The 15303-nt window shown below is 37.4% G+C and overlaps 1 protein-coding gene across 2 annotated transcripts in view; it reads left to right on the top strand.

The window, feature by feature from the left end:
* Nucleotides 1–13055, top strand: part of LOC123544980 (transmembrane protein 179-like) — a 47125-nt gene extending 34070 nt beyond the window's left edge. For both annotated transcript variants that reach the window (XM_045331174.2, XM_045331175.2), the window contains exon 5: nt 1147–13055. In XM_045331174.2, the coding sequence (XP_045187109.1) occupies nt 1147–1314 (168 nt within the window). In that variant the 3' untranslated portion in view covers nt 1315–13055. The remainder of the gene's footprint in view (nt 1–1146) is intronic.
* Nucleotides 13056–15303: the final 2248 nt, after the last annotated feature.

The raw sequence follows: 15303 nt of genomic DNA, 5'->3' as shown, positions 1-15303 counted from the left end.
TCATCAAAATGAAGGGGATATGGGCATATTTTAGGGACTTTTATATCTGGTTATTTTAGCTCAACTGAGCACAAAGTGCTTGGGGTGAGCTCTTGTGATAATTCAGTGTCTGTTGTCTGTCCCTTATCCGCATGTCCATCTGTCCACACTTTATAATCCCCCGCCACGAGTGGTGGGAGTTATAGGAATGGTCTCCATCCATTCATAACACATTGTGTCCGCTCTCCTAAACCATTGGAAGGAATTTCTTGAAACTTGAGTCAAATAATCACCTCCTCAAGACAATGTGTACAACCCATGTGTCAGCTATTTAAGGACAAGGTCACAACTCTATATAAAAGGTTTGAGCCTTCCATTTTGTGTCCGCTCTGTATCTCCTTAACCCCTTGAAGGATTTTCATGAAACTAGGGTCAAATGATCACATCATCAAGACAATGTGCAGAACTCATGGGTCAGCCATGTTGGCTCAAGGTTAAGGTCATCACTCATGGTCAAAGGTTTGAGCCGTTCATTTTGATTCCAGTCTGTATCTGTTAAACACCTTTAAGGATTTTCAGATTCATTGATGTCATCATACTTGGACTATAAAATATACTTAACAACCCCAATGCGTCCGCCCAATACCATCAACCCTTTCACTATCCATAACAGTGGTGGGGGATATAGCTGTCTTTCAGACTGCCTTGTTTTAAAACCACATCTCCTCTGAATCTTGAGGTGAAACTTTACACAAGGCTTCCCAGTCATCAGACCTACTGAAATAACGAAAGCAGATAACTCTTGGTTGAATTTAATCAAGTTATGTTGTTGTTTTTAAACGTGGAAAATTTGGTAAAAGTTTTGCATGCACTGTTTCTTAGTTTATATATTGGATTGAAACTTAACACTGTGCTTTAAAGTTAATAACCACATTGTAATAAATTGTTATAAAATAACTCTGATACCTATGTCTTGCTAAGTTATGGACCTTGTCAAACTTTGAAGTTGTTGAAAAGTCTAACACACAGTGTTTTGGACAACTTTTCTTATACTGCAAATTCAATTCTTTTAATCATTATGTTCTGTCATTTTCAAAAGAGCTGAGACTTTAAAGCTGAAATTCATCTTAAATGTAAGACTTTTAGTGTTTTTTCACTTTTGTTCAGGTTGCAGCATGGGGCTGTGTTCTTGTGTTCATCCTACAGATAGTGCTTAGCGTTCTAAGATTTATTCGTAACCGACGTCGAAGGTCTGCCCAGATGTTTGACAGTGCACAGAAGGCTCAGACAAGTTCTGACACAACCAAGATTGCTGAATTGGAGCCAACAGCTTGAAGCAACAGTCAGAATAAACACATTCTCAGATCTTTGAAAGCATTTTGATGCAAACTCCTGTATATGTTAGTGTCCTTTTCATGTTCATTTGTGCCGCGCCATGAGAAAACCAACATAGTGGCTTTGCGACCAGCATGGATCCAGAACAGCCTGCGCATCCGTGCAGTCTGGTCAGGATCCATACTTTTTGCTAACAGTTTGTCTGATTGCAATAGGCTTTGAAAGTGAACAGCATGGATCCTGACCAGACTGCGTGGATGCGCAGGATGGTCTGGATCCATGCTGGTCACAAACGCACTTTGTTGGTTTTCTCATGACACGGCTCAATTTTTAAAGGGCTTTTGTGCCTTTATACTGTAATTCTGAAAAGATTTTACTCAAGGCAAGAAATTCAGATTTATTGTTCATAAACATTTTTAGCTGTTCACTTAAAAAAGTTGATCAGTTTTATACATGCATTGTTAAATACACATTAAGAAAGAATTTCTACATAATAACCTCATTTATTAAGTCATGAAATCATTTAAATTTGTAGGCATGGGATTTCCTGTTTTTAGCCACACACGCTGTTTTGTGTGGATTTGAATTGATGGATTCCCAATTTTTAATAAGATGAATTTGGAATATTTTAAATTTGTTGGACTTAATTTGTGGATCGACTTAATTACTATGTGCTGTCATTAGAGAGCTCTTGTTATGTCTAAAAGGACACAAGCTATACTACTTCCATATCAGTTTTTAGATTTGTACTCATTCCTGTTCAAGTATATATTAAATGAAACATTTTTAGCTCACCTGAGCAATGCTCAGGTGAGTTTTTCTGATCACTCCATGTCCGGCGTCTGTCTGTCTGTCGTCTGTCCGTCATCATTTAGCTTGTGTGTGCGATAGAGGCTGTATTTTTCAACTGATCTTCATGAAATTTGGTCAGAATGATTACCTTGATGAAATCTAGGCCGAGTTCGAAAATGGGTAATCTGGGGTCAAAAACTAGGTCACTAGGTCAAATCAAAGAAAAACCTTGTGTATGCGATAGAGGCTGTATTTTTCAACTGATCTTCATGAAATTTGGTCAGAATGATTGCCTTGATGAAATCTAGGCCGAGTTTGAAAATGGGATCTCTGGGGTCAAAAACTAGGTCACGAGGTCAAATCAAAGAAAAACCTTGTGTATGCGATAGAGGCTGTATTTTTCAATTAATCTTCATGAATTTCGGTCAGAATGATTACCTTGATAAAATCTAGGCCGAGTTCAAAAATGGGTCATCTGGGGTCAAAAACTAGGTCACTAGGTCAAATCAAAGAAAAACCTTGTGTATGCGATAGAGGCTGTATTTTTCAATTAATCTTCATGAATTTTGGTCAGAATGATTACCTTGATGAAATCTAGGTCAAGTTCGAATATGGGTCATCTGGGGTCAAAAGTAGGTCATTAGGTCAAATCAAAGAAAAACTTCGTGTAGGCGATAGAGGCTATAATTTTCAATTGATCTTCATGAAATTAAGTCAGAATGATTGCCTTGATGAAATCTAGGTCAAATTTGAATATGGGTAATCTGGGGTCAAAAATTAGGTCACGAGGTCAAATCAAAGAAAAACCTTGTGTATGCGATAGAGGCTATATTTTTCAACTGATCTTCATGAAATTTGGTCAGAATGATTACCTTGATGAAATTTAGGCCAAGTTCGAAAATGGGTCATCTGTAATCAAAAAGTAGGTCACTAGGTGTAATCAAAGAAAAACCTCGTGTATGTGATAGAGGCTGTATTTTTCATCTGACCTTCATGAAATTTTGTCAGAATGATAGCCTTGATAAAGTCTAGATCAAGTTCGAATATGGGTCATCTAGGGTCAAAAACTAGGTCACTAGGTCAAATGAAAGAAAATACTTGTTTTTGCTCCAATTTTAATGATAATTGGTCAGAATATTTTTTTCTATGAAATCACTAGGTCAAACATGTTTACACTGTTATGGTGTATTATGGTGTGAGCGACCTAGGGCCATCTTGGCCCTCTTGTTTGTATTTATCATCAGGATAAAAGAAGAAAATATTTTACTTTGAAATTTATGTTTCAATGCTTGAAATAATTTTAGGCTTAGCGAAATATTTCTTTTTTGTAATGATACATTAAAGTTTCTTTTTGTCTGTCTCCAGACATGTCTTTGTGATATGGCTAGATATTGCATATCAATTAGTGATGGCAACGGTTAACCGAGTACTCGCTCGGTGTTCTAAGTATTGATTATGAAATTTAGTAATCAAGTACTCGAAAAAAAATATATAGAAAAAATAAGAAAAAAAGACCAGAAACACTCAATTTTAATGCGGCTGTTTAAACGACACCAATGTCATCTTTTTGATCAGTTACCCAGATTATTCAAACATGAAGGTGTGAATTGATGCACAATGGTCAGTAATGATCTTTGACAGGTAACATGTGTTTGCAAAAGCATGATTGCTGTAAATTGTAATTATGCCGCTTATTGCAGTACCACTTATATCATTAACAATTAGAAAATCACACCACACCAGTGTGCAAATGTTAAAATTAGCGATACATGATAAAGAACATATCCTCTACAATCTAAAAAGTAAACCAGTCCAATTTTATGGCGACTTAGCTGTTTGCTCAGCATTTTATTAGTCGCCGATATATATATGCTCCTGGTTTTACATTCTTGTTTTCCCTTTAGCACAAAGTAATCATTTACAACTGTATTCAACAACAAAAAATGGTTTTTTTTTTAAACATGATATCACTGCTTACAGGAGCCATGGTGAAACAAATAATGATTTTGAATTATCTCCCTTTAATAGTGAACAAATGCTATATACAGCCGATTTTCGCCTATTCCAGTTACTGAAACCACTTTTAACAAGTAACTGAGTACTCGATCGAAAAAATCAGCGAGTACTCAAGTACTAAAATTGGTTCTCGATGCCATACCTATTATCAATTCATATTTCCTTTAAAATGAAACAGTATGGGGAGACATGACACTGCTTCTATTGATAGCAGTTTCTAGTTTACATAGAGAAAAGACTTTTTATGCATAATTTTGCAAGGAACAGCTGGCATATTTTATATGAAAAAATCAAAATAGTTTTGATATCTCACTAGACAATATGTCTATAAATATTTCATTGTACACACCCATTATCACAATATATATTAAAGTTTTTTTATTATTTTTGTTATGTGTAATGTGTTATATACATGTATATTGTTACAGATATATAGTTGTGGAAAGATTTCATTGTTTTTGCTGTTTAATTGCCAGATTTGAAATATATATATTAAATTATAATATAATTCTTGTTGCCAGTACATTATATTCTGTGATATAAGGTCAAATGTCAAATGTACTTAGTTAAATACAGGCAACAAATCATGGCCCTGAAATGAAATTACTTGACAGTGTTTTCAACATACTTGTAATTTATTGGTTTAACTGTGCTACATATAGTTCTTTTTTAAACGTATGTGCATATTTCTACTAGCGTACAAGATATGTTCATATTTCTATAAGCGCACCAGATAATGTTCATATTTTTATTAGCTCAACTCGGTATAGTGAGCTCAGGCACAGCTGTGTGATCACTCACTGTCCATCCATATGTTATACGCCCATCAGTTTCTTGTTCACCCATTCTTGTGAACCAGTCTCTTCTAAGAGCATCTCTTCTAGAAACTTCACCTGTTTGACAGAGGGCTTGGTCATTTACTCACAATATGTATATTGTGGAAATGTAAAAAAAAACTTGTCGGAAACTGCTTGCTTGATATGACACACGTTTCTTTCTAACCCTCGGGCAAGATTATTCAGATTAATGAGTCCTCAAAAAAAAAAAAACAACAAAAAAACTTAGTTGGCAGAGGGTCACTTAACCTATATGTATATATGTATATGGTGGAAACTTGATACATTTTCTTGTTTATATAAACAGCTACTACATATTTAAGTTATTTTACGAAACCCTTTCCCAAGAAGAGGAAGGGGTGCTAATTCCTTGTTAAGGCTCTTTGGAAACATTTGAAACTCAACTGTTAAATAGATGGCTTAACTTGGAAATAAATGCACACAGTTGTTCCTTTGGTGATTCGTATATGTTTTCATATCTGCTTGAGCAGTGAAATTCTAGTGAAATAACATGGGAAAACCAACATAGTGGCTTTGCTACCAGCATGGATCCAGACCAGCCTGCGCATTCGCGCAGTCTGTTCAGGATCCATGCTGTTCGCTGACGGTTTCTGTAATTGCAATAGATATTGATAGCGAACAGCATGGATCCTGACCAGACTGCGCGGAAGCGCAGGCTGGTCTGGATCCATGCTGGTCACAAAGCCACTATGTTGGTTTTCTCAAGACGCGGCTCAAGTAGTTTTTCAGGAAATGGTAAGGATACTGATAAGATTTATTTTGTTTGCTGGCAGAAATCAAACCAGTTATGGTTGACCTTTTTAAGTACAACTGTTGTACTGTTCCCTTTCACAAAATCTTCAAAGGGGATTTTGTGATTTTATGCTGCAGATCCCACCATCTTTTTTGTATGGCTCTCACCTGCATTTGTGAGAAAATTAAAATAATACTCTCAAATTGTTCATAACTTATAATACCTCAAAACTTCAACAGTACATGATTCTAGTCTTTTGAAATCTTATATTTATGTCTAATTAATTATTGTAGCCTTATTTATTGATGTTGCTTAACCCTTAGCCTGCTGGCAGCCAGTGATTCTGCCTTTGCATCCAGTGCAGACCAAGATTAGCCTGCTGGCAGCCAGTGATTCTGCCTTTGCATCCAGTGCAGACCAAGATTAGCCTGCTGGCAGCCAGTGATTCTGCCTTTGCAACCAGTGCAGACCAAGATTAGCCTGCACATCCGTGCAAGCTGATTGTGGTCTGCACTGTTTGCCATTCAGTCACTATCTTTTTTTGGTAAGCACCCCTTTTAACAGTTAATGGTTCTGTCCAAATTGAAAATGGACAAGTTTAATATGGAAATTTAGCAGGGTAAGGGTTAATTATGAAGCAACATGACTAGCACTGTTCTATATATATGGTTGTGTTCTAGGTTTATAATAAACATCCTAGGACGAAGTACCACTGAATATTTTTATAATACAGATGACAATATATGTTTTTATTCTTTAAATTATTTTATACATTTAAGTATCACTATTGTAGTGTTGAAAATATTTGGTGACATTTTATTACTGTAGTTTAGCCAGGACAAACAGTTATTGTTTGGATTTATAAGAACAATATCATAAAAGAGGTTTGCACCTGTCACACATTTTGATAGATATAATTTGATATAATTGAGCCGCACCATGAGAAAACCAACGTAGTGCATTTGCGACCAGTATGGATCCAGACCAGACTGCGTGGATACATCTGTTCGCTTTCAAAATCTATTGCAATTAGAGAAACCGTTAGTGAACAGCATGGATCCTGACCAGTCTGCGCGGATGCGCAGGCCTGTCTGGATCTATGCTGGTTGCAGATGCACTATGTTGGTTTTCTTATGGTGTTGCTCATATTTATTTAGGGGCTTTGAATACTCATTATGTTATTGAATTGTTTGTAATAGCAAGACAAAAGTCAGTTTAAACAGAGGGTATAAGTGTGATGTGAAGAAACAGACTCAGTATCACAGTGATTGTTTTGGAAATTTCTCAATTGATAGAAGAGACATGACTATTACATATGGCACTGCGGTAATTTAGAGTGATGGTACTCTTTTTTAGCTCACCTGTCACATAGTGACAAGGTGAGCTTTTGTGATCACCCTTCGTCCGTCCGTCTCGTGCGTCCGTGTGTCAACAATTTCTTGTCTGCACGATAGTGGTTTCATTTATGATTTGATTTTAACCAAACTTGCACACAACTTATATCACCATAAGATCTCGGTTCCTTTCTTGAACTGGCCAGATCCCATTACAGGTTCCAGAGTTATGGCCCCTGAAAGGGCCAAAATTAGCTGTTTTGACCTTGTCTGCACAATAGCAGCTTTATTTATAATTTGATTTTTACCAAACTGGCACACAACTTGTATCACCATAAGATCTTGGTTCCTTTCTTGAACTGGTCAGATTCCGTCATGGGTTCCAGAGTTAAGGCCCCTGAAAGGGCATGAATTAGCTATTTTGACCTTGTCTGCACAATAGCAGCTTCATTTATGATTTTATTTTAACCAAACTTGCACACAACTTGTATCACCACAAGATCTTGGTTCCTTTCTTGAACTGGCCAGATTCCTTAATGGGTTCCCGAGTGATGGCCCCTGAAAGGGCCAGAATTAGCTATTTTGACCTTGTCTGCACAATAGCAGCTTCATTTATGATTTGAATTTAATCAAACTTGCACAAAACTTGTCTCACCATAAGATCTCGGTTCCTTTCTTGAAACGGCCAGATCCCTTAATGGATTCCAGAGTTATGGCCCCTAAAAGGGCCAAAATTAGCTATTTTGACATTGTCTGCACAATAGCAGCTTCATTTATTTTTTGATTTTAACCAAACTTGCACAAAACTTGTATCACCACAAGATCTTGGTTCCTTTCTTGAACTGGCCAGATTCCTTCATGGGTTCCAGAGTTATGGCTCCTTAAAGGTCCAAAATTGGCTATTTTGGCTTTTGCAGCCATATAGAGACTTCATTTATGGTTTTATTTGATACAAACTTCCAAAATATCTTCAACAACAGTAACTCTTGGATTCCATGACAAATCAGATCCATTCGTATGTTCCAGAGTTATTTTATATCTGATTACCTCCCCTGATTGTAATCAAAATGGATTTATATCAGTAAGTACTTATAGGACTTATTTGAAATTTCATTATTGTCATTAGTTGGACTGAGCCAATGGGGGTAGATAACTATAGACTCATTTTATGTCAAATTACCTCCCTTTATTTCGAATTAAAAATGGGTATATCTCCGTAACTAATGAAGATACTGATCTGAAATTTCATTTATGTCAACAGATTTATTTGGCAGATCCTTCTCTTGTTAACTTACAATCATTTTTTTTTTTTAATGACTTCCAATTTATGTTACTATTAATAGCTTGTTTTTAGTAACTTTTTTATTATTGGCCGTGGGGAAAAACCGAGACCACTTTTCTGTGGTACAACATGGATGGTACCTCCAATTTTTAGGTGTATTTTGACATATCTGTACCTTGTAAGAATTTTTTTCTTTCTTTTTGGTTTAATTTCTTCCCTTTGTTGTTCCTGTCCTTTGAACTTGGATATTTTTTTCTGAGGACCTTCTTGTCCTCAAGTGCAATGATAACAGGTGAGCGATATAGGACCATAATGGCCCTCTTGTATTTCACTCTTTGTACCCCCCCCCCCCCCCCACAAACAAAGTTGTAAGGGGGTGTATACTGGTTTCAGGTTGTCTGTCTGTCCGTCTGTTCGTAGACACAACTTTGTGCGCACCATCTCTCCTCATCCCCTTGACACAATTTAATAAAACTTCACACAAGTGATCAGTAACAACAGTATTTGTGCATGGGGCATGTTAGGTTCTTTCCGAAAAAATAATTGCAGAGTTATGGGACTTTGTTTTTTGTTACTATACTATATACATAGACACAATGTTGTGCACACCATCTCTCCTGATCCCCTTGACACAATTTAATGAAACTTCAAACAAGTGATCAGTAACAATAGTAGTTGTGCATGGGGCATGTTTGGTTCTTTCAGAATTTTTTTTTGCAGAGTTACGGGACTTTGTTTTTTTTTTACTATACTATATACATAGACACAATCTTGTGCGCACCATCTCTCCTCATCCCCTTGACACAGTTTAATGAAACTTCACACAAGTGATTAGTAACAATAGTAGTTGTGCATCGGGCATGTTAGTTTCTTTCAGAAAAAATAATTGCAGAGTTACGGGACTTTGTTTTTTGTTACTATACTATAAAAGACACAATCGTATGCGCACCATCTCTCCTGATCCCCTTGACACAGTTTAATGAAACTTCACACAAGTGATCAGTAACAACAGTAGTTGTGCATGGGGCATGTTTGGTTCTTTCAGAATTCTTTTTTTGCAGAGTTACGGGACTTTGTTTTTTTGTTACTATACTATATACATAGACACAATTTTGTGTGCACCATCTCTCCTCATCCCCTTGACATAATTTAATGAAATTTCACACAAGTGATCAGTAACAACATTAGTTGTGCATCGGGCATGTCACGCTCTTTCAACAACAAAAATTGCAGAGTTTTGGGACTTTGTTTCTTGTTAACATAGTATGTACATACAGTCTACATATGCAATCTTGTGCGCGCCTAATCTTTCAAACCCTTGCACACAACTTAATGAAACTTCACACAAGTGATCAGTGCCAAACCTAGTTGTGCATGGTGCATGTTATGTTCTTTTAGATAAATATTCTGCATAGTTATGGCACTTTGTTTTTTGTTACTATACTGTATACATACAGTCTATATACATAAAGTCCACATAATTATGCAGTCTTGTGTGCTTCAATTGCAATGTACTGTGTCAGTGCATGCGGGGGTTACATTCATCACCTTTAGTGATAGCTCTAGTTTTTCATTGTTTTAGCCTTACTGCCTTTATCTTAATGACAGATTTCAAGTATAATCGCTGCAGTGCATTTTTATACGCCCGTCTCTGAAAGAGCGGGGCGTATAATGTGAACACTTGGGCGGCGGGCGGCGTCCAAAGCATGTCCACTCTCTTAAGTCAAAAGGTTTTCATCGGATCTTCACCAGACTTGCTGACAAAGTTTGTGGGCATAATATCTCAGCCAAGTTTGAAAACCAGCCAAATCGTCCCAGACACTCTTGGATTATGGCCGTTGAATTACTCGAAAAACAGCAAATTTTACCTGGTCTCTCTAAGTCAAACAGTTCTCATTCGATCTTCACAAAACTTGCTGACAATGTTTTTGGGCATAATATTTTGGCCAAGTTCGATAACCAGCAAAATCGCTTTAGGCACTCTTGGATTATGGCCATTGAATTACTCGAAAAACTGAATTTAGCCTTGTCTGCTCGAATAGTTTTCATCCGATCTTCACCAAACTTGCTGACAATGTTTGTGGGCATAATAGCTCAGCTAAGTTTGATAATTAGCCAAATTGCCTCAGGCACGTTTGAATTATGGCCATTGAAATGTTCAAAAAACTGAATTTAGCCTTGTCTGCACTCTAAGTGGAACAGTTTTCATCGGATATTTACCAAACTTGCTGACAATGTTTGTGGGCATAATATCTTGGCCAAGTAAGATAACCAGCCAAATCACCCCAGGCGCTTTTGGATTATGCCCCTTAAATAAGGCCAAGTTCCATGACGGGCTTATTTTGTGACAGTCTGGCACTCTTGTTTTTTTAGTACATTAATATTTACATTCTCCCTATTCATTCCATCGAAAATGCTGACATTCATTTTGCCTAAACTGTGAAAGGAAAGGCTCTGAAATTACAATAAAATGGCTTAGTGATAACATCACACCTGCATTTAGTCAGGGAGTATATTCCTTTGATGACATAGTTGTTTTCTCTGTTGAACTGACCGGGAAGCTGGTTCTAATGTAAAGTAAGATATGTGCAATTTAAAGAAAAATTCTTGTTGACAAATGGAATGGAATTATAATTTTTCTTTTTTAGTTTATGTGAAATTCGTGGATTTGCCAGTCCTATTGTGTGAGTCATTTTGCATGAACTCCACAAAAATTAGCAATTTCATAGTTAGTTTGGGATAAAAAGTAGTAAAGTGGACTCCCAATGAAATAACAGCAGATCTTGTAAATTACTTACTGTACAGTTACTGTTTTTATGATCATACTATCAGGAAGTACCTACACTGAAATCATTCCATTTAGGTAGTTCTGCATTTTTGATAAACTGGAAGTGATGATGTTACATAATTTATCTGGAAAACGTAGAATAAAGCCTGGATTTGCATAAGGAAATGAAAATCATTTTATTAATCGTAGCCTGTGAATAAATTTATTGCAATGATTTCTAAAGTCAAAATACGGTGTTGTAACATATGACATGTTAATAAATAATTCAAAATAATGTCTTAGAATTAGCATGGAATTGTTTCACTTTAACCATGGTCAAATGTCTTAAAAATAAGCACATGGATCTGTACATTTTATTTCATCAAGTTATAGGCCATGTTTTTATTGAAAACTGTGAAAAGTTTCATCAAAATCTATATTGTAGAAAAATTTCCATTCGCGAAAAATGTTATGAAAGTTAAAATTTTATGATATATTGCATGAGGTCAGTATTTTTCAAATTAGTCTAGCAAAAGATCAAGCACACAACCCTATCTTTTTTATTTGCTGAATTTTCTAGGTATATTCTGAAGTTTTGAAAAATCAGAGTTTAATCAAATTTGTAGAAAAAATTTGGATCCAAACGTGCAGAACTACCTTAGGTACTGCATTATGTTGATAGATACATGAATATCAAATATTTGTGCTAGCACATTGCCATTTCCTGATTATAAGATATAAAAACAATTTCCAAAGGGAAAGAAGGACCATTCAGATTCATATTTAGAGCTTCTTGTTCTGTGATTTCCTACATAGATTTTGCCATTTGGGTTCATTTATTTGATTACTTCATGATCTTATATGATCTTATGTGTTGTCCTGTTTGCAATATTATCAAGTTACATCCTGTCCCAGTACTAAAATGTGGATGTTTTTATCAACTGCCTGAAATATTATTATAGTTATAAGGAGAATAATCAGTATATGTGTACACAGTTAAGACTATAAACATTAAATTATTTTATAAATTCAGTATAATATATACCTCTCATTACATTACATATATAAATATTAAATTAAATATTTATATGATATATATATAAAATGTATATGTTTATATTGTATGACATGCCCATGCCAGATTTTATGAATGTTTTATTTTAGTTTTCATCTACATCGAATATTTGTGAATGATAAACACATAAGTTGGTTTTCTCTTCGTTAGGTGTTCTCGTTGTCAGCTGTTGTCACTGGCAGCTATGATACAGCATTTACTTTGTTTGTATTAGCCAGCTTGTACTGGTCTGTGAAATTTCATGATATATGTTGACAAAACTTAATTGGAGGCTACTATTAGATATCAGTCACTGTCTTGAACAAAATGGTTTCTACTCATAGTTTAAATTTTGACTTGTAGTAGATGATAATGAACAATGGTGATTTTGTTTTGCTTTACCTGTTTGTCTTACAGATAATTGGTTTTCAATCTGCAGTTTTACTGATTGCTGCAGGGCCTCTATGTAGCCTTCAAAGATAAGTGATTGATTGCTACAAGGCCTCTATGTAGCCTTCACAGATTAGTGAGTGATTGTTACAGGGCCTCTATGTAGCCTTCAGAGATTATTGATTGATTGCTAAAGGGCCTCTATGTAGCCCTCAAAGATTATTGATTGATTGCTAAAGGGTCTCTATGTAGCCTTCAAAGATTATTGATTGATTGCTAAAGGGCCACTATGTAGCATTCAGAGATTATTGACCGATTGCTTAAGGGCCTCTATGTAGCATTCAGAGGTTAGTGATATTTCACGTCATTCAGGAACACTAAGCTGCGTTAGAAGTTTAGGTTAATTCACAGATGTATGTTATTTTTGTATTTTGGTACATGTTGTTCTTGTTGCATACTTTGTTATAGTTTTGACATTGCATATTACTGTTTCAACAAATAAAGGATATACTTTGATTGACTTTATCTGTTTATTACAATTTTTCAAATGCTTACAGCAGCAGTAGGCATCTTCAGTACGTGATGCAGGCATACATCCAATGACTGACATGAGGCGTTATGTGTATGTGATGCAGGCATACATTCGCTGACTGGCATTTAAGGCATTATCTGTACGTGATGCAAGCATGCATTCATGACTGGCATTAGGTGTCACCTGTACATGATGCAGACATGCATTCACTGACTGGCATTAGGCACTCACTGTACGTGATGCAAGCATGCATTCACTGACTGGCATTTGGTGTCACCTGTACGTGATGCAGACATGCATTCACTGACTGGCATTAGGCGCTCACTGTACGTGATGCAAGCATGCATTCACTGACTGGCATTTAAGGCGTTATCTGTACGTGATGCAAGCATGCATTCACTGACTGGCATTAGGTGCTATCTGTACGTGATGCAAGCATGCATTCACTGACTGGCATTTAAGGCGTTATCTGTACGTGATGCAAGCATGCATTCACTGACTGGCATTGAAGGCGTTATCTGTATGTGATGCAAGCATGCATTCACTGACTGGCATTAGGTGTCACCTGTACATGATGCAGACATGCATTCACTGACTGGCATTAGGCACTCACTGTACGTGATGCAAGCATGCATTCACTGACTGGCATTAGGCGTCACCTGTACATGATGCAAGCATGCATTCACTGACTGGCATTAAGCACTAACTGTACGTGATGCAAGCATGCATTCACTGACAGGCATTAGGCGCTAACCGTATGTGATGCAAGCATGCATTCACTGACAGGCATTAGGCGTCACCTGTACATGATGCAGGCATGCTTTCACTGACTGGCATTAGGCGATAACTATACGTGATGCAAGCATGCATTCACTGACCGGCATTAGGCATCACCTGTACATGGTGCAAGCCTGCATTCACTGACTGGCATTAGGCGCCACCTGTACGTGGTGCAAGCATGCATTCACTGACTGGCACTAGGCGTCACCTGTACATGATGCAGGCATGCATTCACTGACTGGCATTAGACGCTAACTGTACGTGGTGCAAGCATGCATTCACTGACTGGCATTAGGCGCTAACCGTATGTGGTGCAAGCATGCATTTACTGACTAGCATTAGGCGTCACCTTTACATGATGGAGGCATGCATTCACTGACTGGCATTAGGCGCTATCTGTACATGGTGCAAGCATGCATTCACTGACTGGCATTAGGTGTCACCTGTACATGATGCAGGCATGCATTCACTGACTGGCATTAGGCGCTATCTATACATGGTGCAGGCATGCATTCACTGACTGGCATTAGGCGTCGCCTGTACATGATGCAGGCATGCATTCACTGACTGGCATTAGGTGCTATCTGTACGTGATGCAAGCATGCATTCACTGACTGGCATTAGGCGCTATCTATACATGGTGCAGGCATGCATTCATTGACTGGCATTAGGTGTCACCTGTACATGATGCAGGCATGCATTCACTGACTGGCATTAGGTGCTATCTGTACGTGATGCAAGCATGCATTCACTGACTGGCATTAGGCGCTATCTATACATGGTGCAGGCATGCATTCACTGACTGGCATTAGGCGTCACCTGTACATGATGCAGGCATGCATTCACTGACTGGCATTAGGCGCTAACTACAGGTATGTGATGCAAGCATGCATTCACTGACAGGCATTTAAGGCGTTATCTGTACGTGATGCAAGCATGCATTTACTGACCGGCATTAGGCTTCACCAGTGCATGATGCAAGCATGCATTCACTGACTGGCATTAGGCGTCACTTGCATATGATGCAAGCATGCGTTCACTTTCCGGCATTAAACGTCAACTGTACATGATGCAAGCATACATTCACTGAACAGCATTAGGTGTCACTTGTATATGATGCAAGCATACATTCACTGACCGGCATTAGGCGTCACTTGCACATGATGCAAGCATGCGTTCACTTGCCGGCATTAAACGTCACCTGTACATGATGCAAGCATACATTCACTGAACAGGTCCAAACATACATTTACTGAGCTGCATTATGCATCTTCGTTTCGTGATGCAAGCAAACATACACCAGGCTTCATTAGGCGTAGTCTGTAAACGATGCAAGAATACATTCACTTACCAGCACAAGGCATTGTTCGTACCGGATACAAGGATAAATTCACTGCCCTGCACTAGGTGTTGCCTGTATCTGATGCAAGCACATACTCACTGACGTTTAAT

Source organism: Mercenaria mercenaria, chromosome 1 (assembly GCF_021730395.1).
Source record: "Mercenaria mercenaria strain notata chromosome 1, MADL_Memer_1, whole genome shotgun sequence".
NCBI classification, from domain to species: domain Eukaryota; kingdom Metazoa; phylum Mollusca; class Bivalvia; order Venerida; family Veneridae; genus Mercenaria; species Mercenaria mercenaria.
Note: the sequence above shows the minus strand (reverse complement) of the source record. Positions and strands in the feature narration are given on the sequence as shown.